Source organism: Grus americana, chromosome 16 (genome assembly GCF_028858705.1).
Source record: "Grus americana isolate bGruAme1 chromosome 16, bGruAme1.mat, whole genome shotgun sequence".
NCBI classification, from domain to species: Eukaryota; Metazoa; Chordata; class Aves; order Gruiformes; family Gruidae; genus Grus; species Grus americana.
In genome coordinates, this window is record NC_072867.1 from 5,163,829 (window position 1) to 5,186,876 (window position 23,048).

Sequence of the window (23,048 nt, forward strand, 5' to 3'; positions counted from 1 at the left end):
TGAAGCAAGTTTACTGCTCTCATTACTTCCTTCAGTGGATATTTCTTTGAATTCTTCAAGATCCAAACACTCATCAACCTCATTTGAGATCTGTGATGGGATCACAGCTCATGATGGCATGGCTGCAAATAATGCTATGTGTTCATTTAGAAGGAATATACTGGGGTTTAATCCATGGTTTTAGTTTGTAATGTTCAGAACACAGTTTAGTTGTATTTACTGTAGCTTCAAAGTTAGTGCCTACTGTGCTTTGTTTTATGGATTGTTGCTTTTATTACTTTTTCTGCTATAGAAAAGATTTGCTTAATGCTTTTAAGTGGCAGTGTGCATAAAATTGCATTTGGTTTTCACCTGGGAAGCCTGAGCTCATTCAGTTTGTCACTAGTGTAACAAGCTAGACTGTGCCCAACTGATATTCACCTTGTAGCACCCTCAGTAGGGTCAAAGAGGAGCTTTTACTGGTCTACTAGCGAGTCGTTGCAGATGCAGGTTAAAATGCTGTTATGAAAATACAGGAAGTGGCATTTAGAAAGCCTGTGCTCTCAGTGGCTTTCAGAGCACTGCCACGTTGGATTCATTTATATTTACAATTGGCTACAAGCTTCTGGAAAAGGCTAAATTCTTTCTGTATAGCATCTGGAGCAGGAAATGTTCTGTTATTAGCTTTATTGATATAAAGGCTGTATCCATTAAGATATGAAAATTGTTAGCCACTGTTTCATAAAATGGCTTACTCAATTTCCATGATCAGAGAAATATGTATGTAGTTAAATTTTGATAGATACATAGTTATTTTACTTATAGCTCACAATTTTTGTTCACCATGATCATAATATAATGTTCAGCCTTGGAGAGACAGAGAATCAAGACTGTATAAATAGACTGCAGCTTCTTTGCACCTCAGGGAATGGGACAGAGGGAGATTAGCAGGAAGAGTTAACGAGACTGAAGCCCCCCCAGTAAGAAGTTGAATACAGTTGGCTGTGCAGCCTTCTGCCCATCTAGTGATTTGGTTCAGAGTGGAGTTACACCAGCTTACCTAGGCAAGGATTTGGCATCACGTGTTCAGGAGTGCACATCATTCCTTTAGTAAACCATCTCCCACTGAACTTGTTTATGTGCAAAGTAGATGTGAGGTTGTTAATTGTAAAACTTGATCTTCTGGGACAAATACATCCTTAGTATGATTCCTTTGAATTTAGTGAGGATGACCTAATGTACTTAAATAAGGTATATTTAAACAGAAGGTAAAAAAAATCTAGCTTGTCTTCACCCTGATACAAAGGTGTCTGGTGTTATTATTATAGCATCTTAACATTTTTCTAGCTCCTACATTATACTTAAGATAAATTTATGATTTCCTTTTATTTTTATGAGTCATTTCTTACTCAGAGAAAGGCATCAAGACTCTCAAATCTTAGCAGTAAAAGTTCTGTTCCCCAATACTTTAATGGCCTTGTATTACAATTAGCTGATGACCTTGAGTCCCTAAAGGATTTAGAGTAATTTAATAAGTACGTAGTTACAGCAAGCACTAAAAATACGCTTGCTTCTCTATGTGCCCAACACTACTGGGTCACTCCTTTGCACATGTCATTGACCCTTATCTATAATAATACATCCCTGTAAAGAAAACTTGAAATATTCTATGGTATGTTATTACTGCTCAGGAAACTCTTTTAATTTTCATGCTGATAAAGATATTAACTTAGAAAAATAAGACAAATCCTTTTGTCTGAACAGCAGTTGAAAATCTGTGTTGTGACTACAGCTGACTGAAGCTCAATTACTTTAATAAATGTATTCCAAATTTCATCTCGATTACATTTGCATTTTAATGAAGGGATTCTCACCTACTTGTCAAATAGGCAGCCCAGCTAAATTTATTAAGTTATTGTATAAACAGGGTATTGTGATGCCAGAATTTAAATGGAGAAATATTTGATGTCCTATTCCAGCAATACCCTGTAAATCTACATTGTAGAAAAATACATTGGTCACCTCTGTATTTTAAGTTTGGATCTGTTTTACTGTTTTCCTGACAAGCGTCCATGAACCTTTAGGGTCGTTCATAAATTTCCCAGAAATAACTCTGTGGAATCATGAGAGGATTATTTTTGTTTAAATCAGGTAGTTATTACAGCTTTTTTATATCCTGCATTTCTGTTAATTCTTCCCCCCCCCCCCCCCCCGTGCTTGGAGATTGTAGAGCTACTTTTTGTAATACCTGGGACTTCAAGGAAGTTATAGACTAAAAACGTTCGTTCACAAGTGTGTATAATGTTTCCTATGGGTATATGAGAGTGATTTCTGGTATACGCATATTAAAGCCTTCTATATTAGGTTAGTCTTAAAAAATACTGATTGCGCTTGCCATTTATGCATCTTTCTCCAATAATACTGGTTATGGCTAGTTATACTGGTTATTCTATTAATTAATTCTATTAATTAATATTAAAATTATCTTTACCACTTGTCTTTGATTCATGTAATAACCTCATTGTTTGTTATTTGTGGCATTATAATATACAGCTACAGCAGGGGTTTTGATCTTTAAGAGGGAATGCTTATATTAGTGCATGCAGAAATGTAGAAAAAGCACTATGAAGGGGAAAAATATCTTTACATACAAATACCTTGATAGTTGGCAGAAAGGAGAGAGAAAACTACTGGAAAAGGACATAAAGCAAGAATTCAAGGCCATTAACTGTTTTCTAGTATTCCAAGAGAAGTGTATTATGCAAAATACTAAGTTCTTATGAAAAATATTAAGCCAGTCTGATGCAACTCTGAAATCCTTATGTTTTTCTAAAGCACACAGCATTTCTTATCAGGGGCATCTTATTTTCTTATCCTTTTTTTTTTTTCTTTTTCCAAAGCTAGTGTAGAAATATCTAGCAGACAGGTTATCTACCTGAACTGGAAATGTTTTCAAGCTTGTATTTATAGTTGCTGGACTTAAAAAATAATGTCAACAAAACCAAAAACCCAATCCCCAAACCATTAAATTCTGCAAGTGGTTTTCCATCAAGGGAAGCAAGGAGGGAGTAAACTGCTCCCCTTAAACTAGTGAATTCAGTGCCTGAAATTTGTACCTTATATGATCTTCAGGTTCTTTAATACATGTAAGAAAAGGGAGTTTTTACTTGTCAGTAAAACAAATGAGGCCCAGCTTTCAAGCCTAGATTGTGTTTGAAAGAATCAATACTGGCTGATGACACTTTATTCAAAAGTCAGCAACACCTTAACTCAAAGGGATGTGTCCCATGCCTGGATAGTATGCTTGTCTGACTTGGAACAGCTGCTACATTCTTGCTAATGTTTTAATCAAAGGCTGTAGAGTAATTGTGTGTCGTCATTTTTTTTTTTTTTAACCTCTGTTGTCATCCTACAGGGAGTGCATTATGGTTTCTTCTTTATTTTCTTTTCTTGCAGTAATATCCTGCCTGTTGTCTTCAGCTCACTCACAGGCTTCACTGGCACCTTCCCTATTTCTAACAGTGCAGCCTTCTGACAGCAAGTGGAATTTAGCAGCTAACAGGTAGCTTCAGGGCAGTGCCTGTCAGGCTGTGACAACTGAGTTAAGACAGTGAGGGGCTCAGTGGTCAACTGGCTGCTATAAATTACAATCCGGCAGGGAGTTTTTAAATCAAGTAGCGGACAAAGTGATACTGAGTTCAAGACATCCAACAGTTAACCTGTGCAGTACTGAAAGAAATAAGGGAAAGATCTCCCCGTTCATATTGGGGAATTGTTGTCCTTTGTTATCATATTACAGAAGGAAATACTAATGTTGAACTCTTGAATACAGAAGAATGTGAAATCTCTGTTAAAAACTAATTTCTCTGTTGCCCACCAACTTAATCAATTTGATAGTGTGTCTTTAGTACACTGACCAACTTGTGATGATTTTTGGCAGGCAGCATATCAGTTCTGTGAAGCAAGGTGGAGAATACTTTTATATACTTCACCAAGAATCACTGGAGAGGCAGAATGCGCTGACAGTAGCCCAGCAGGCTCAGGGCACAAGATGGAGAACTGAGTTCCAGCCACCCAAATACTCCTTTGATGCAGAAGAGTCAGAGGAAGAAATAAACACGTAAGTCAACTCAGAGGGCTTTTGGTGGTCTGAAGGCAGTGGTTTTAAAAAGTGATAGTTTCCAGTTTCTGTCATTACTTGGTATTAAAGCAGAATATTACTATTTGTGTGAACTAGAAAGAGAAAATGCTTAAAATCTGGGTGAAGACCTGTAAACTTAGCAAGTATGGAAAAAAAAAAATGCTTCAGGTGCTGTTGTAAAAAGAAGTTTAGAAGGTAGAAGGTTATTGAACTCAGCAGACGTTTCATAGCCAACTCAGAACTGATCCTCTGAGGAGAAAAGGAGGAGGCCTGGTGAGTTTGTACCATGCTTTTGTTCCCACAATGGGACCACGATATTAAGAATAAAAAAGAATTGCATTCAGCAGAATAGTTGGCTTAGCTTGCAGAGTGGGTTTCTTCACTAGTTCAGACCTATTACTACATTCTTCAGGTTTTCTCTCCATTTGATCATTAGATAGTCTTCAATTCTTTGGCTCATGCTGGTCTTTTCAGTGCCCCTCTAATGCCTGTTGTAACTCTGTAGTTGTCTTCCATTTGTGAACCCTTGCAAGGTGATAAGATGATTAAATACTTGCTCAGCAGGACAGAGTAGCTCTTCTAGAGGTTACACACCTTTGGAGCCTTACTGCATCAAAAGCTCATCCATCTCTAACAGTCTTTTCTCATCAGTTTGCTGTGGCTTTTATCACTTCCAGGTACCAGCTTTCTCTCATTCACCTTTCTTCCATGAACTGACTCTCAACTTGGAAAACTCAGTCTCCAGAGTCATCTGAGATGCAATCACGCCCTAAAGTGGGACAACAATATATAGCCATTATTAAAAAATAAGAAATAAAATCTTTACTGTTAGTATGAAACCCAGACCAAAAGCAAACAAGTAGCACAGACAGGCTGAGAGATTCTGAACAGAAACATACCCTATTTACTAGAGTAGCACTTAATATCCAACATTCTAAATGGTCACTAATTGAATGGCTAGAAAAGTTGGGGAAGGAATAAAGTTTTACTGACAGGTACTGTTATGAAAGAAGAAAAGGTATAGGATATTAGTCAAAGTATTTTGGAATCTTAGCCTCTAATATCTGTATCATCTAAAATTCTCCTTACTTTAACAAGTCACCTGCAGCTGTATTATTTAAACGGCACTTTGAAGCACTTTAATCCTATGTTAATGAAGGCCATATGAACATTTTAGGTAAACAAGATAATTTTAAAAATAATAAAAATTGAATATGTAAGAACCCCCCTGAAAGCTTTCTGTAAACTCCATGCTTATTTTTTATTTGTAACTGTTCTATCTACCCATAATTCAGCTAATCCACATTTATTGCAGACAAATAATTTATTACATGTATGAAAAATACCATTGCCTTTATTATTGTGACCATTCAAATTATTGAAGTCATTTATTTTCTTCTGTAAGGAAAAGCTTCTTTCTTGAGCAAGGCTGACCTAAAAAGATTTAACGTTCCTCTTTCCTTTATGAAGGTATACCTGTGTAGGCAAAATTACCTTCATTTAGGTATGGCTTGTACTAGCAGTAAAAAAGCTTTTACTGGTGCAGAGTGTACTAGACTTGTGGGTGAATACTGATAAAACCACTTTAATCCTATATTTGCACCAGGGTTTTTGCCAGTTGTAAAAATTTATGAAGAAAAAAATCTTACAACTAACCTAAAAATCTACACTATGAAAAGTTCCTAGTGTAAACCCATATCCTCTAATATTTTCAATGTGTTGAAACTTAAAACTAATCTTAATTTAGAGTTTAACTTAATTTTTAGACAAAACACCTCTAACATCTGCTAATATTTCTAAAAGGGAAATCATTAGACTTATCATCAGTTGTCAAAATTAGGTAGTCTTATGGAGAACTTTCTCAACCCCAGGATGCGTTGGGTGGGACAGGAGTACACACTGAAACATGTGTGAAACAACATGCTTTGACAGATGTACTCATTCAAACTGTCCCACGTGATTTTTCACACATGCAGGACCCCTGCCAGCATGTGTTAGTTCCAGTTGTGTGCTGTTATATATATGCTTGTCTGCAATGGTAAACAGTTTAATGTTATATTTTCTTTGTGGACCTCCTGTCTTCTGTATACTATTGATAAATGAAGTCTACATTATCTCACTGTGCTTATTAAGCTTGACTCTCCATTATCTAACACCAGGTGCAGGTAGTTATTTACATTTGGGGAAAAACAGCTGTAAACATTTCCTTTTCTTGCTTGGTAGCATTTTATAAATATTTTGCACAGATGTAAGTGGCCAAACAGGCTTGTGGCAGTGAAGAAACAGTGCCTACAGCCTATAAAGAGCTCAGTTTTCTGTTACGTTGGTTTGGCCAGCACTCAAGACTCTTTTTCATTGGGGTGAATCTTTTCAACTTAATCTTTATTGTTTTCTGTGCACACAATATGTTAACCCAGGAAAAATTGAACAGAATCTTACAGACACATCTTGAAACTTTGGCCTCGTGTGTATATAATCCCACTGATGCCATTGGCATGATACCAACAGAAAACAAGTATAATGGAATGTAAGCAGTATGTCAGCATCTTTTCTCAGACAAATCAGTCATGTTTTTTCGTCTGCCCCCAAATTTGATTTCGCATAAATGCTCAATTGCTAATAATAAGTAGTAGTATAAATATGTAAATACAAACAATACCATATTTATAAAGTACTGTAAGCAAATTAGAAATAAATAATAATTATATATCCTGGTAAACATAAATATTAATATATGATAATAATATATTAATAAATGCTGTGATTAACAATTTATAAATATACCTAAGTATTTCTTTTAATGTAAGGAGGAAAAGAGGGAGTGTGGTGATGCAAACACAATGAACAGTTTTATTGGCAATATCTTCATTTCACATACTCCTTTTTTAACTTCAGTCTTTGTCCTTTCCCACAGTTGTTCTCCAACAGAAGGCAACTACCTGAGGAAGTCAGGGAAGAAGAAAAAAAAGATGACCTTACGGTCTTTCACTCCTGTTTATACCAGTGTCTTGACTCCAAGCCCCCCTGGAGCAAAAAGGTATCTTTGAAGGCAGATTTATGTCCTGCTCTCCTTGGTAGGACACAAGTGAAATTCACAGCAACACAGACCCATAACAGATATACCTATAGCTACTGTTCAACTGGTAAACACATATCCTGAGAATTCCAGGAGTTTATGATGAAATAGTCTGTCTTTACTAATAGCAAGTGTTTAATTCTAACTTTAAATGATGGAATCCTAATGAGTTACTGAAAACTCAGTATGTGTGCATCTACACAAACACATCATTTGCCTTGCTGATCTTGACTCAGCAAACTCTAAGTTGCATGAAATTGGCTTATGTGGTATAGCCACATTTCAAGATTAGGCTCATTTTAAGGAAAGGCTATCAAAATTAAATTTAGTTTGCCTAGTTAAAAAAAAAAAAGTAGGCCCACAAAAGAGAGTAGGAGAAGACAGTACATGTACCATGTGCACTTTTATGTTTTCTATTAGTTACTAATACACACTATCTCTTCTAAGTTCGTTAACCCAATTGCTCACCAGAAGTGTCTTTATATATTTACATTTGCATGTGGAATAAGCTAAAATGCCAAAGATAATCTTAATTCAGAAAAAGATGGGTCCAACACTTTAAACACACACTGCTTTTTCTTAAATGCAAAACCTAGAAGCTACTGTAGAATCCAAAAACCATAAGAATCCATACCATAAAGGGATAAATGCTGGAATCCTCACCGGTATGAAAGCACTGAGCATATCACCAAGATAAGTCCATTAAAATTTCACATCCAAAAATATGCTTTTGGGATTCAGAGTTATGTGTTAACATTACAAAAACTTTGAGAGGGTGTCTAGAATTCTCTGGGACAATGAAAAAACCCATCTGCTACAGAAATGCTTAGCTGTATCTATTTCAGCTAACATGATGCCAGTTTGACTGTTTCCCTGACGCTATAGTATAACACACTTGTTTCTCTTCTTTGCAGTGAACATCTTTTCCGACAGCTGTGCGCTATACACTGGCTTTTGGAAGCTTTGACTCTTGAATCCAACAGTTCAATGCATTCCATATTAACCTGTTGGAATCCAATGTATGTGCACAATGCATGATAGTAGATGGAATGAGGAGCTTGGGATCTTTTGTCCTTTATATGCTGTTGTTTCTCTTCTTTCAAGTAATAACTATTTCAGTGAAATGTTATTCTGTGCCATGCAACATAAGCAAATTTTGCATCGACTTTACCCGCACGCAGTCAGCAGGGAGTTGTACAGTCAAATCAGTAGCACAGCATGGTCCTCTTATTGCAAGTTGCAGAACCAGGAGAAAATACTGAGCTATTGCAGCCAAATTCAGTTGTGTTTTCTTTCCTTTTTCTCTTTTGGTTAATAATTATGCAAATTAAATACATGTAGTACTGTATGTATGTATATTCCCATAGCCTTCCCTCAGGGGGTTATCCCAGTGAACTCAACAGAAATTCCATATGCATTATAATTACAGAATAAAGCCAGCTATTAAGTGATATTTAGTAGCTGGTTTTATTCTATCAATTATGTATGACAGTGATGGGTACTTGTAAAAGATGCATTGCTTCTGAACTTTTATACTGTTAAAAGTAAATATTAATTTAAGTTCCCAACATTCTTAGTCAATATAATCATGTTGACATAACATGTGTTTAAATTATTCATAAGTGTTTGGTGAAACAGTGAACCGTTATTATGTTCTGATTTGCAGGGCAGAGCTCTTCAAAGCTGTTCTGTTCTCTCTGTATATTCTTAATCAAGACAAACTGTGGCTATATATAACGGATGTGACAAAGTAGCATTATATAGAATTAGCCTGATAAATTGGAGGGGAGAATCAGCCCAGTATGTATTGTAGATGGGTTCTTCACACTTTCACATGTGAGGACCAGCCAATAGACTGGGATGAAATAAACAGTTTGTCAGCAAGTCTCACGGATACAGGCTGACAGCAGAGTATAAATGTGTAAGGGTCAATTAATTTCTGGGTTCTGAAGTAGTGCAGTCTCTTGTTGCATACTTCCTTCTGCTCCCTGTGTCTCTATAACCACCACTCCTCTCCCTCAATGTCACTTGAACTGATCTGCATACATACGTTCTTCATTACACAGGAACTGTGAAAAATTAGGCGTACATTTAGATCATATAGTGTCTGAACAAAAAGAGATTTTTTTTTTTTTTAATGTGGTGAAGGAAGCAAGCTTAGAGCACTAGTCTGCTGTGTAAAACCTGTGACTGATTAGGTGGGGGCTGCATGATAAATGAGACTACCTCAGCAATGACCTGTTGTTACACCACAGCTGCGAGGACTGCAGCTTCCACATTTACCTTTGTCAACATGATGTAACATTTAAACTTTTGGACTAGTACAGGTCCTCATTCAGCCAACAGCACTGAAAAATCAAATTTGTATGAACCTGCTGTCACTTGTATCCATGAAATCTTGCTATACTGGACAAAATTCTTCAGTACCTGCACAGAGGAAGTTGAGAGCATAATCTGGCCCAGTACACGCGTGATAGTTTGTAGAATAACTGTGCTTTCTTTAGATTCTTCTTCACTTGTGACTATGATGTATTCATGATTTATAGACCTTGCATTGTCTTTCCATTTCTTATCAGCAAAGATATACATCATAGTAGTGGTCAGACACCATTTACTCTCCAATTATTGCATTTTTAAAAGAAGTTACAATAAAAGCAAGACACTCAAAATGGAAAATTAATGAAATTGTTTTCATTTAGGGACCCTGGTGGTTGTAAAAAAACAGTAAAAGAAATAGAAGAGGAAAAGTTTGCAACATATATGTGGGAGCTCTTTATTACAAACACAAAGGTAGGTTCATTGTTGATTTCTTCTTTGGGACCTAATTCAACTTTTCAAACATTTGTTCTGTTGCTTAATTGAACTCCCCTGATACCACATTTTATGCTCTGGATCTTGTGACTGCAGAGTACTTGTGTCAGGTTTTGAAGAATAATAATTTGATACTAGGTAATAGGAAGAGCAGTATGTAGCTGATTGAAACTGTGGCTTGGTCTTAGTGATAAGTACTGATGTGGGAAGAATTCAATATTCACCTAAAACATAACTAGCCTCTTGTTTGCATTTGCCCCCTTTTTATGACCCAGAGTCATGTAACAATACTTGTTCACACAAATAGGTCTTCAATCAAATGGGAATTTCAGACTGGTATTCTGGAGGCCTTTTATTCTAGTAAATTCTAGGCTGGGCGAGAAATGGATTGAAAGCAGCCCCGAGGAGAAGGACTTGGGGGTACTGATTGATGAGAAGCTCAACATGAGCTGGCAGTGTGCGCTTGCAGCCCAGAAAGCCAACCGTGTCCTGGGCTGCATCAAAAGAGGCGTGACCAGCAGGTCGAGGGAGGTGATCCTGCCCCTCTACTCGGCTCTTGTGAGACCCCATCTGGAGTACTGCGTCCAGCTCTGGGGGCCCCAGTACAGGAGAGACATCGAGCTGTTGGAGCGAGTCCAGAGGAGGCCACGAAGCTGATCAGAGGGCTGGAGCACCTCTCCCATGAGGACAGGCTGAGAGAGTTGGGGTTGTTCAGCCTGGAGAAAAGAAGGCTCCGGAGAGATCTAATTGCGGCTTACTGGTACCTGAAGGGGGCCTACAGGAAAGATGGTGAGGGACTGTTTATCAGGGAGTGTAGTGACAGGATGAGGGGTAATGGGTTTAAGCTGAAGGAGGGTCGATTTAGATTACATGTTAGAAAGAAATTCTTTACTGTTAGAGTGGTGAGGCACTGGAACAGGTTGCCCAGAGAGGCAAGTGTTTAAGGCCAGGCTGGATGAGGCTTTGGGCAACGTGGTCTAGTGGAGGGTGTCCCTGCCCGCAGCAGGGGGGTTGGAACTAGATGATCTTTAAGGTCCCTTCCAACCCAAACCATTCTGTGATTCTATGGTTGCCTTTTTACACAGAATTTAAAGCTGAATTCAGAAACAAATTCCAAATGTTGAGACCTTTAAAGAAAGCAGGATTCACTTGCCACATTCAAAGTCAAGGAAAGGAGAAAACTAGCAATTCTGATGAAAGCCTTTTAAAAAGAAAAATAAAGTTAATCCCTGAGAGGAAATTAAATACTAGAAAATTATCTGTAACATTTGGTAACACTTCTACTGTCTTTCTGAAACCACAGAGTGACTTTTCTTCTTGCAACTGCTGGACTGGAGGAAAATGAAGGGGGAATGAGTGATGCCTAGGAGTCAAATTAGGAGAATTCATAAAGAACCAATCAGTTTCTCACTCTGTAGCATATCTTGCATTTTGATCTTCAGTTGCTTGCTTAAGCTTTTAGTTTCTTACTTTGCCTCCTATAAGGCTAAATTAAACAAGTTTTGTGAAGTGCTTTTAGAACCCCAGGTGAAGCACTCTTAGAAATATGAGCTGTTGTTACATGCAGGCTATTTGTTCCTGATACTTATCAACACCTGCAGCTCATACCCTCATGACATAATAATTAAAATGATTCAATATAAGACTACAATTTCTGTTGGGGAATAAGCAGCAAAAGTTGTGAAACTTTTTAAGAGACAAAGATTGTGTGTTTATGCAAATATTCTTCCTGCTGTTAGCAAACAGAGCAGGAAAGTCAGTGAGTCACATAAATAACAGAGTTGTTTCTAAATATGAGGCTTTCTGATTTTTTCCATACAGTCTTACCAGTTCTGTAAAGTCATGTCCAAATGATCATGAGCAGAACCACCAAAGTGCATGTCAGTCTTGACGTGTCTCTTGGCATTTACATTGCTGAGACTTTTATTTTTTTCCTCCCTGAATTAATGACGATTTCCTTTCTGTCATTTACACTATTATTACTTGAAGACTGCTTTTCATATTTGATATGAAACTTCTAGTGGAAATACTGGGTTCCTTCAGGGGCACTGGCTTTATAATGCATATTGTTCTGATTATCAAGCCTGCAGAATTTATTCTGCTTTCAGACTTCAGTTTTACATTCCTGACACAGGAAATTAATTTGCCAGGTTATTGGACGTTGGGAGGAGACCTGACCATTTATCAGAGACCTGACCATTTATCAAACCACTTTGACCTGTTCTTCCCTGTACATGAGAAGGGTGCTCTATTACCAGCTTTCTCTGCAGCTGCAGTGTTACTCATTTACAAATTAGCTTAATTTGTTGACATTAATGCTATAACAGAGGAGTATTGAAGATAGATATCAAAATGAAGGAAGTACTACCCAAGAAATCAGTAGCTTGTTTGAAGTCACTGGAGAAAGATCTATGAGGTTACAGGAGGACCAGAAGGATATAATATTGGAATTAGTTACAGAAATATGATTCTTTGATGTCAAATCACTATAGAAACCCCCTCCTTTCTATTCTTTTTTTTCTTCTATGTACAGAAATGCACCTGGAAAGCACGATACACTCCACTTCACAGGAAGATAAACAAGACATCTATTCCAGGCATCTCTCAGCTTAGCAGTCAGTCATCTCCCCGTGGTCAAACTCCTCGTGGCAGCGAAACTTCCACTGTACTTTGCTCTGAAGACAACATCAAGATTAGCGTAGATTCATCTGATGTTATGAGTGAGTCAGCACAAGCTAAAGAACAACCACTTCTTTTCCCCTGTAAGTTACTTTTCTTGACTGCCAATATCAAATGGATTTGCTTTCGTTGTTACTAGGGAGAACCTACATCAAAGACACTGCTAGATGTACCAGTGTATTTCTCTTCAGGCATATGGAACTTTGCACAAGTTTCTCTGCGCCCTCCATGTTAGCAACTTGGTTTAAAGACAATATAATCCTGTGTGAATATTAAGAGTTTTAATTTAATATTCAGTTAAGGCAGTTGTATAATCAGACTGTCATCTACATCTATAGGGTCCAACAGGTGGTGAAAACAGTGAAACTGTTCACTGCCATAACCAACTGATCCACTATGTATCTGTCTAACTTAGGGGATTCTGTTTAACTTAGGGGTTTCTTACTCTGTATTCCTCCTACTCATCCATCAGTGATAACCCGTGCTTGATAGACCCGACAGAATAGTTTCTCTCTTAGCTCTGCAATGCGTTTCAGTACAAAGCTAGGTAACCTTAAGTCTTTTCCCTTCCAAGTAAAGCTGGACCAGAAAAGCACATTAGCATTTAGTACCACTAATTACCTGTTGACATTTATAATATCATTATTAGACTGCTCTGCTAGACTCTAAATTGCTACTAAGGAATGAGCTCTTGGAGTCATTTGGGATAGTTCTGTGAACATTCAGTAGCTATCAAAAAGGCAAGAACAACCCTAAGAGTGAAGTGGAAGGCAAAGCAGAAAACAGATTATGCAAAAATACAAATGTTTTACATGTGCTTCTTGAGTTCTGGTCCTTCCAATTCAGACAGGCTGGTATCAGAAGTAGTAAAGTTTGATGGGGGGGGGGGGCGGGGGGGAAGTGGTATGTTAGAGATACAGAATAGCTTCCACATGAGAATCAATTAAATAGACTAGGGCTCTTCAGTGCAGAAAAGAAATGGCTAAATACAAGATTATGACAGATCCCTGCAACATCATGAAATGCATGGGGAAAGAAGTGATTAGAGTGTGGTTATTCACAGCTTCCCTTGACACCAAATTTACGGCACACCAAATTAAATTATCTGCTAGAGAATTTAAAGCAATGGGAAGTGTTTTCATGATTAAACTTAAGAATTCATTGCTACAATATATTGCTGGAAGTATATTCAAGTCCAAAAGCATTTTAAATTAATAGAAAACAATTAATTGCTCTTAAATGTAAAGGAATGGACATATTCTCTGGGTCTGAAAGACCTTTAGGTTCAGACTGCCAGAAGCTGGGTGAATATATTGGGAAGCTATATATAGAGCCAATACATTGGCTGACACTATATACTACCTACGCAGCTGCTGCTGTCCATGGCCCTAAGCACAGATGAATGGCCTTCCTATGACAGTAGTGGAGAATTCAAAGCTATAATTTCAAGCAACTTGTTTACAGATGTAGGTGAACAATTTGTTTGTGTGTGAGATGAGATTTGAAAATAATCTTGAGAGCTGTAACAGCTGGGAGCCTCCATTTGCTCTGGGACATACAGAAATATCTTGCGGTATGTGTGATGTATGGGAAGGGTATTCACTGTACCCTTTGGAACAACATCTGTTATGTGATTGCCTATGATTTCAGGGGACTGCTGTGAGTTACCAGTCTGGTCCTCTCAAGGATTATGTTCCTAGCGCTAAAAAATATGGGAAGTTAGTTTCTGCAGGGCAGCTCTGTAGCAAAGATTGGATTCCGTAATGAATTCTGAAGCTGCTAGAATAGGGGGATCTTTGCTCTGGTGTCTGGAGCGCCTCCTCCCCCTCCTTCCTCATTGACCTTGGTGTCTGCAGAGTTTCTCACATTTTCTCGCTCCTCTCTCCGGTTACAAAAGCTTCCTTTAACTGTTTTGTTTTCCTTCTTAAATATGTTATCACAGAGGCGCTGATTGGCTTGGCCTTGGCCAGGGGCGGATCCATCTTGGAGCCGGCTGGCATTGGCTCTATCAGGCACAGGGGAAGCTTCTAGCAACTTCTCACAGAAGCCACCCCCGTAGCCCCTCCCGCTACCAAAACCTTGCCACACAAAACCCAACACATATGGACAACCTTGAGTATTTGTTTTCCCAGTTGCTCCAGATGGGGAATTGGAACAGATTTTAATGCTACAGAATGGAGGGCAGAGAGGTATTGTGCCCTCTGTTTCTGTTGATCAGCCAAAAAGAAGAGCTATATCTTTGTGGATTTAGCCCTGGTCTGCTTCTTGTCATCTCCCTCCAAAATCTGCCAACAGGACTGCTTTCAGGACTGGATTTAGACAACTCAACTGATCTTCGAGAAAACATCAAATGCAGCCACTGCTTAGTATAGCCCTCATCCTCCAAAGCACCATTATCTGCAAAGTAGATGAGTTTCAGATATCCAGTTACACAATCTGCCCAAATGTTACCTATAAATAGAAAGGACTGGGGTCTTCTAAGAAGGGTTCTGACACTGCATGCCAAGAACAAATGAGATTTGTATGCAGCCTTAGCTCCTTGCCCATATCAATGTTGGGTTCCAGACCCTGGGCGGGTCAGACATTGTATTCAAACTGCTCCTCAGCTCTAGTAGGTCCACTGGCGTAGCCAGCATCTTAACAGGCTTACACTTTGAGACTAGTAAGAGTCACAGTGGACCCATCACTAGAACCAGTCAGTGCTAAAACTTAGGAGTTTCTGAGTGGGACCATGGCATTCTTGAAACTCACCTGGCACAGCTAAAAGGAGATATTCGTTATAAGCATGGTTCTCAAAATTTTAGCCCAGCAACTTGTTCCCTCCATGTTGTGATGTAACCTGGCAGGCAGCTAAAACAACCACGCAGCTCACTCTCCCCACTCACCCCTGAAATGGGATGGAGGAGAGAATTGAATTGAAAAGTAAAACTTGTGGGTTGAGATAAAAACTGTATAATAGAAGAGAAAAGGAAGAGAATAATAACAATAATGATGATAAAAGAATATACGAAACAAGTGATGCACAGCTGCTCACCAACTCTTGACCAATGCCTAGCTAGTTCCCAAGCCACGGCCCTCCCCATTTTATGTACGGAGCATGACATATGTTATGGAGTATCCCTTTGGCCAGTTTGGGTCAGCTGTCTTGGCTGTGCCCCCTCTCAGCTTCTTGTGCACCTCCTGCAGAAGGCTCATGCCTCCTTGCTGGCAGGGCCTGGGAATCTGAAAAGTCCTTGACTTAATTGTAAGCACTGCTTAGCAACAACTAAAAACATCAGTGTGTTGTCAACATTATTTTCATACTAAATCCAAAATACAGCACTATACTAGCTACTAGGAAGAAAATGAACTGTCCCAGATGAAACTAGGACACTTACATTTATAAATTCACAGTACAATATTCAAATCTGTACTTTTAACAAGTAGAAATAGCTTGTGCTGCTATTTAATGCAGTCAACATTGAACAGTCATTTTCTATCATACTATATGTGGTGCTTCACAAAAATGTAGGAAAAGGACCTTTTGAATTTGGGGATTACAACTTCAAGATGTTGTGTGCTCAGTAAAAGGTCTCTTATTACCATGTAGGACATATGAATGCCACAGAGGATGATTTAGAATTTGACAGCTAACACTGAGATTTTTAATAACAAGTGTGACGGTTGTTTTACTGCATGAGTGATTGGAGGGAATAACACAGATAAGATGGCCATCTCAGTGTCTCTCCTGCAGTTTGGCATCAAAGCAGGATTGAAACAACAGTGGGAAGGAAAACAAAGATGTCAATTTGAAGGAAAACAGTGAGTTAAATTAGCTTTCCAGGTATTCAAGGGAGAGGACAATATAAGCATTTACGTTACAGTAGAAGGCAGAAAGAATAAAGAGTGTTACTAGTGAGAGACCTGTTCAAAAGTGGATAATCTGGAAACTATAGCCAAGGAAGGGCTGCTTGAGGATATGTCTTAAGGTTTAGTGGATGCTGATAAGGAGACACAGACAGATAATTAGATACCTGTTGATGTTTAAATGTGTTAAATGTATTCAATTCCATGTGATATTTAAAAGAAGAATGGCAAAGTGATACTATAGACTGTAGTGATGCTGTAGAAATTCAGAAGATTTGACAGTTAGCTCGTAGAATGCTAACAGCACAGTACAGGAACTGAAAACAGACTTTCTGCATAGTTTGTTCAAATCTACCTGTTTTTCTAATATGTTATTTTTATAAGCATCTGAAGTAAAAATATTTAGTATCTCCTACCTGATTTTTTTTTTTTTGCAGCTGAAAGAATAAAGCTTATGTTTTCAAAAGTGATTAATGAATTGGGTGCATTCATATTTGGGTACCTATCTTGAAACCTCTTTAAAAAGCTACTTTTTTTTGAAGAAACTTTAATTTTTCAGAAATACTAAATAGCAGGTTTCTTTAGGATGTCTCATCCAGGCCAGCATGGATAGTACCCTCTCTGCAAGGGAGAGAGGAATGCACTATTAAGTTGGCATGTTTTTACAGAGGTTTTTTTATCAGCCCTACAGAAAGTCATCCAGACAATACGTGAAAAGGTGTCAAAAGATATCCATAAACAAGAAGATACGGTTAAGAAGATTGGACTGCAGCGGTACGTTACCTGATGGGTTTCTGAATGACTAGGGGAAGCAACTCATCAGGACAGAGCTTACGCTTTTTTTTTCTTTCTTTTTTTTTCCACCCTCAAACAACTGAATTCAGCATTCAGTGAATTCAGATGATGTTTCACACTTTTTGGCATGGGTGGCAGAATAGCCCATTTTGCTGCTGTGTAAGCAGTATGTATTTTCTGGAAAATATCCCACGAATCTTGCCTTTGCAAACAGAAGACATCTTATGCTCCTGCAGCTTTGTAGAAAAAGCAATGTTCTATCTTATTCCTGTAGGATTGTTTCTGTTTCTACCACTGCATTTTTCAGTAGTCTCTCTTAACATTTCCAGCTAAGCTTACGTTAGATGTGTTCCCTCATTACTCAGCTCTGTGGTTGTTTCCACAGCTATAAGATCAACATGACAAGCCATTCTTACAATTAGACTTTGGTGAAGCATTTTTTTTTCCACTTGAGTTAAGATCAAGAGAAATAAATTTTGTACCTGGATAGCTCCAGCAATTCTGTAATACTAAGAATGGTTTATCCATACCTGTAGAATTTTTGACATTCTCGAGAAGGCATATTGTATGCTATTTTAAACCTTGTTGTGTCTTACAGTTTGTTGCCAGTGGCTCAGAACAACTACAGAGTAAATATGCCATTCATTAAGAACCAAGAGAGTATATCTTCAAGGAAGCAGAGGCCTAGAAGGCAGGGGTAAGGGTACAAATCTGGTTTTGAAGCACACTATGTGCTGTATAAACTGAGCTCTATGTGTGAAAAGCATTTGGCATGCAAATGTCAGAGAGTATTTTATTACATGAGACCAGAGCAGGCCAGTGAAACCTTGCAGCATATTTAGTGTATTTCAATGCAATGAGAAAGCACTTTCTTGGAAGGATGTGGCTACAAAGATGGTAAAAATCTAAATTTAATATAATTCTTTCATAAATTTGCTGAGTTAAAAAAACCTGTAGATAATATTCAATTTGGATTTTTACTAAGAATAAGGAGATCTCATCATTTATGTGGGCTCACGTTGCTGTATGTTCTGAGCAGCACAGGTGCTTACCACAAAATGGTTACTATAAGATGTTAATTCCAGTTTTCTGTGGTGTTTTCATTGCAGCTGCCATATCAGCTCTTTCATTAAAAGCAAATCTAACTTGTGTGCCGACGTGAGGCAGAAGTTCTCAGCAGTACGTGAAGAAGCAGCTTGTTGTTTACATGATACCCTAGTGAGCCTTGAGAGGTAGGAAGAGATTATTTTCTGTGTACTCCTAAAACACTGCGCACCTTGCTTCTGATCAGATTTAGGACTTGTCTTCAGGCCTTTTAAAGATGTGTTTATATGGATTTACATTAAAATAAGAATATAGGGATGATAGAAAGTTTTATGACTGCGTGCACAAAAATATATTACACATTAAATATTTATAGCAGTGTTTTGGGATATTTCTGAAGGACTTTTCTGGAAATAATTTCACTAAAAACATTGGATATATTTACTTTGGACATCGTAGTCCTTTTTACCCAAAGACAGAATAATAAATTCAGTCCACATACAATCTGTATGGCTGTCTTGTGTTTTCAGTTCAGAGATCACTGTACTGTTCTTCAGCATTGACTCTTCTCATAGTAACAGTTACAATGTCCTCTCTCAAGGCCTTTTCCCAGATCAGTGACTTTTATACCTTGTTGACCAGCTGAAGCCTGTCGTCCTTTTCTTTTCACCCAGAAACATTAATGTGTGATGTTTGTGCAAATTCTTTTGTCTCAGTTAACATCAGACCTGAGATTCTTCTCTACATTGCTGTTCTGAAGGGTGTTACAGGAACAGCTTTCTTTCCCCCTCTCACTTCCCTCCTCTTTCCATTCTTCTGTTCCATTTTGTACTTAGATTTATTTTTTTTGTCCCCAGAGCTGTCCTTATGTGGAGCTGGGTCCTTGTTTTCTTCCCTGAGCAGCTGTTGTGACTGCATAAGGAACTAGTCATTCCAGTATCTTGCAGTATGGAAGGACAAGTCAGATGGAAACTTACTGCTTGCAGCTATTTTACCATTCTCTGTATAGCCACACAAGCTTATTCTGTTTCATCAGCATCTGGAGATGAAACCCCAGTTTGGCAGGATATACTATAAGTAATTTACTGGAAAAAAAAGCAGATGTTTGTTTTTGTTATAAAACAGTGGAACTTTTTGTAGGAATGCAAACATGAGCCCAATCTCTGAGTCAAAATTCTAACTCAGGTCACTCTATTCCACCTCTCTTCTGTTGTATTTTAAATAATATTTTACCCTAAATCACTGTACTGTATTCTGTTTGTTTTTTAAGCAGTGGATACCTGATAGAAAGTGGAGGTTGAATTTCAGTTTAAATGTTTGTATTCTGAGGTTTGTTTCTTGCCTAGAGTTGATATAAAATGTAAACGCTTTAATATGTTTGTAGAAATATGAATGTATACAGAACACTGCAGAAGCAAAAATTGTTCTTAGTGTCCACAGACTGAACATACAATGTGTTCTTCACATTCATTCTTTGCCTTCCTTAGTATCTTCCTAGTTAACTATGCAGAAGCATGGTAATGTTTAAAACACAGCTTTAACTTTTAATTTTTTTTTTAATTTTTTTTTTAGGAGGCAGGAAGAGCGATGTTGTCAAAAATACCAGGCTTTGAAACAATTGAAGTATTTCCGGAGAGACGTGGAAAGAATAAGACAGCTGGGCATGAGAGCTGAAAGAGAACATGATGAAGATGGACTACACTGGTAAGGAGGCACAGAAACCCTCAGTTCAAACGAGACAGTCAGGGTCCTAGAGTTCTGTCTCTAGTACAAAAAGCTTTTTTCTTTTTTTTTTTTTTTTTTTTTCCTCCCCAAAGCAAAGTATCACTAGAAACCATTGAATCAGTTGCTGGAAATGCAGACTTTCAAAGTGGTAGTAATACAAATACAGATATGATCTCTAGGAGCAGATCCCAGCCTGCTCAACAAATAGGTCAATTGGAAACAGTAAGAAAGGGGATAATGAAGAGTTCCTTTCCAGTGAACTGCACGTGGATAATACTGTAACACTTACAAGGGCAAGTAGAGTAATCACCTAAGTGCTTCCCAGTACAGCAATTCTGCAGATTACTAGTGTTTTATGTTTGAAAGGATATTAGCTGTATCCAGTGATCAGCTTCCAGATAGACACTACAAATAGCCTACTAGAATACCTCAGCAAGCTCACAGCGTCTTCCCTACTGCCCTGTCCATGAGAACTCCTTGGACATGGGATTACAGAGTATGGAATGTCTTTTTTTGGTTTGGGTTTTTTTTTTTTCAGCCTGCCCTCTTTTTTTGCTGTCCTTGCTAGTAAGCCTTATGTCCTTCATAATTTGAGATAACGAAATGTCCATTTCTGATCTCGAGTCCAAAACGCAGGTGGCCCAGGACACATCAGGAACACATCAGTCATGCATGAATGAACAAACCTAGTCTTGGCCTATCTAGCAGAACTCTGGTTTTAATTGTGAAACATGTATGCTTCAGCTGTCCCCCAGATTTAAGATCTGGCATGTAAATAAGCCCTGAAACTGGAGTGGATGTGGTTTTGCTTTTATACTGAAAGTTCCACTAGAAGAAGCCTTAATTTTCACAAAGCTTCATGAGTATGAAGGAGACTATCCTAATATGGCTTTTTACTTTTCCCCTATGCAAGAATAGTACAAGTCCACTGTTCCTTCATATGAAAATCGTGCTTCCATAGTGAGGAGGCATCTTGCTTTCACTATGCCAGCACAGTTAGATGAGTATATCTTTCTATGCCAGCCCTGTTTTGCAAAGTGCTGTCCGTGAGGAGTATGAAGAAAAAATCTCTGACAAGGCTGATCAACCCCCTTGTGGAGACACAAGTCATGACAAAGAAATTGCTTTCACCATACCACTTGTTTCATTTACAATAGGGCTGTTTTTTCCCCATACTCTTGCAAACACTGCCTTGCCAAGAAAGCTGAATCACAGCAGGAACACTTTACTAGTATATGCTGTCAGTCTAGTTGTCTCCTCTCTCTCATGAAGTGAGAAAAACAAAAATAATATAAAATAAGAACGGCGCAATATAAGAGTACACTAAACACAGCTTCCTTTCTCAAAATATCTTAATGCATGGATGGGTTATAAAAGGCCTGTGTGTGACACGATTATGGTAACCTGGGTAATCTAGCCAGTGATAATAAGGAGTTGGCTATACAGCTGTACCCATACCAGCAGTGTACTATTGAGTGTAGAACTGGCCCTAGTGAAGACGAGAACCTCTGTGTTTCCTTTTTTACTGGTTTAAGGAGGAGATTCCTCACCACTCTCCTACTGTCCCAGTAACATGTATCCTAAACTGGAGGGAGAAGACACTTCCTGCTGACGTGTTGCTAAATCCTCCGCCTTCTGCAATGAAAGCCACAGCACACCCCAGTCATGCGCAGTCTAGAAAGGTTTGGAACATTGCTCTCCAGGACTGTCAAAGCATCACTGCAGAATTTATACAGAACATTAAAAAAAAAAAAAGGCAGTCTTTTCACAAGAGTTTTATTTTTATTGTAATGTGTAATTGTCCTTCTGAATCTCTATATTCAGAGTGAGATGGTAAAGACTGCATGTTACAGTGCACTTACATCAGTGAGATTTATGTCAGCACATAGAGAGAGGAGAATGATGATAGCACAGGGAAAAGGGATAGTAAAGAGAATCAGAAAGCATGTCGGATCAGGCACTGATTGCACTGGAAAATCCATAGAGGCTAAACAAAATAAATAGAGCAAAGATGAAGAGGACAAATCTGTAGTAAAATGGAAACATTTGTTAGGATTTTATTATTTCCTTCCATACCCAAGTTTGTCATCCAAAATTTAAATGAACAATGAAGAAGCATCTATTTCAATGCTCTGCAAAGGGAATTGGTGAACAAGTCCAATAAAGTAAAGCTCTTTCATATTGTTTACTCGGAATTACACTGAGTATTGCATTCCCCAAAGAGCCATTTTTTCTGTGGAAGTTATGGAGGTGGTGAAGTGGCAGAAATTCCAGACAAACCCAGAGTTATTAATCAGATGTGCATTTGTTCCCATGGCTTCTCTTTTATTGCTGTTGTTCTTTCTGCTAAAGGTTTCCTGTATTGCTTGCCAGACTCCCAGAGTCTGTGAAGAGTGACCGTTATGTACAGAAAATCTTAAAGAAACTAGAAAAATATGGCAAGATTCCTGACTTGAAAATTCATCCAGACACCTTTCTTAAGGCTCTGGCTGATCTACAGGTGTGGGAGCTGTGTTCTCCAGAAATTGCTGCAGCTGTGGAGGTGAGATGAGTCCAGTTCGTGATTTTCTGTGTGATGGGGGTGGGGAGAGCAAGCACTATAGGTGAAATTCGTGCAATGGAAAGTTACCAGATGAAGTAATTTAGGATTTCACTAAATAAAGATGCTATTGTTCACCTTTTACAAGGTACTTTGAACTCCTCAGAAGAAAGATGTTATGACAAGCATTGGATTATTAATCAGTATCTTTTTATTATTATGTCATTGTTGATTTATTTACCGCCATAGCAAAAGTGACATCTGTCATAAATTGTAAGGACACTTGAAGAGAAACATTAATTTGTGCCCTGAAAAGGCCTGTCATTCCCAGTAGTTACATCCATGAGCTATTCAAGTAATGTATTACATCACTGATCCAGGAACCCTGCAGATATTTTTGTTTTGCTTCAGCA

At 38.2% G+C, this 23,048-nt stretch overlaps 1 protein-coding gene across 3 annotated transcripts in view; it reads left to right on the top strand.

Annotated features, from left to right (window-relative positions):
• The window catches only part of CCDC60 (coiled-coil domain containing 60), a 65,277-nt gene that overhangs the window by 40,653 nt on the left and 1,576 nt on the right, over positions 1-23,048 (top strand). Inside the window, exons 4-13 of one of the 3 annotated variants that reach the window (XM_054844444.1) lie at positions 3,920-4,099; positions 7,035-7,157; positions 8,111-8,215; positions 9,896-9,986; positions 12,541-12,769; positions 17,216-17,306; positions 17,926-18,024; positions 18,437-18,559; positions 19,944-20,075; positions 22,449-22,638. In XM_054844444.1, the coding sequence (XP_054700419.1) occupies positions 3,920-4,099; positions 7,035-7,157; positions 8,111-8,215; positions 9,896-9,986; positions 12,541-12,769; positions 17,216-17,306; positions 17,926-18,024; positions 18,437-18,559; positions 19,944-20,075; positions 22,449-22,638 (1,363 nt within the window). The remainder of the gene's footprint in view (positions 1-3,919; positions 4,100-7,034; positions 7,158-8,110; positions 8,216-9,895; positions 9,987-12,540; positions 12,770-17,215; positions 17,307-17,925; positions 18,025-18,436; positions 18,560-19,943; positions 20,076-22,448; positions 22,639-23,048) is intronic. The other 2 variants (XM_054844445.1, XM_054844446.1) reach the window with 2 other exon arrangements.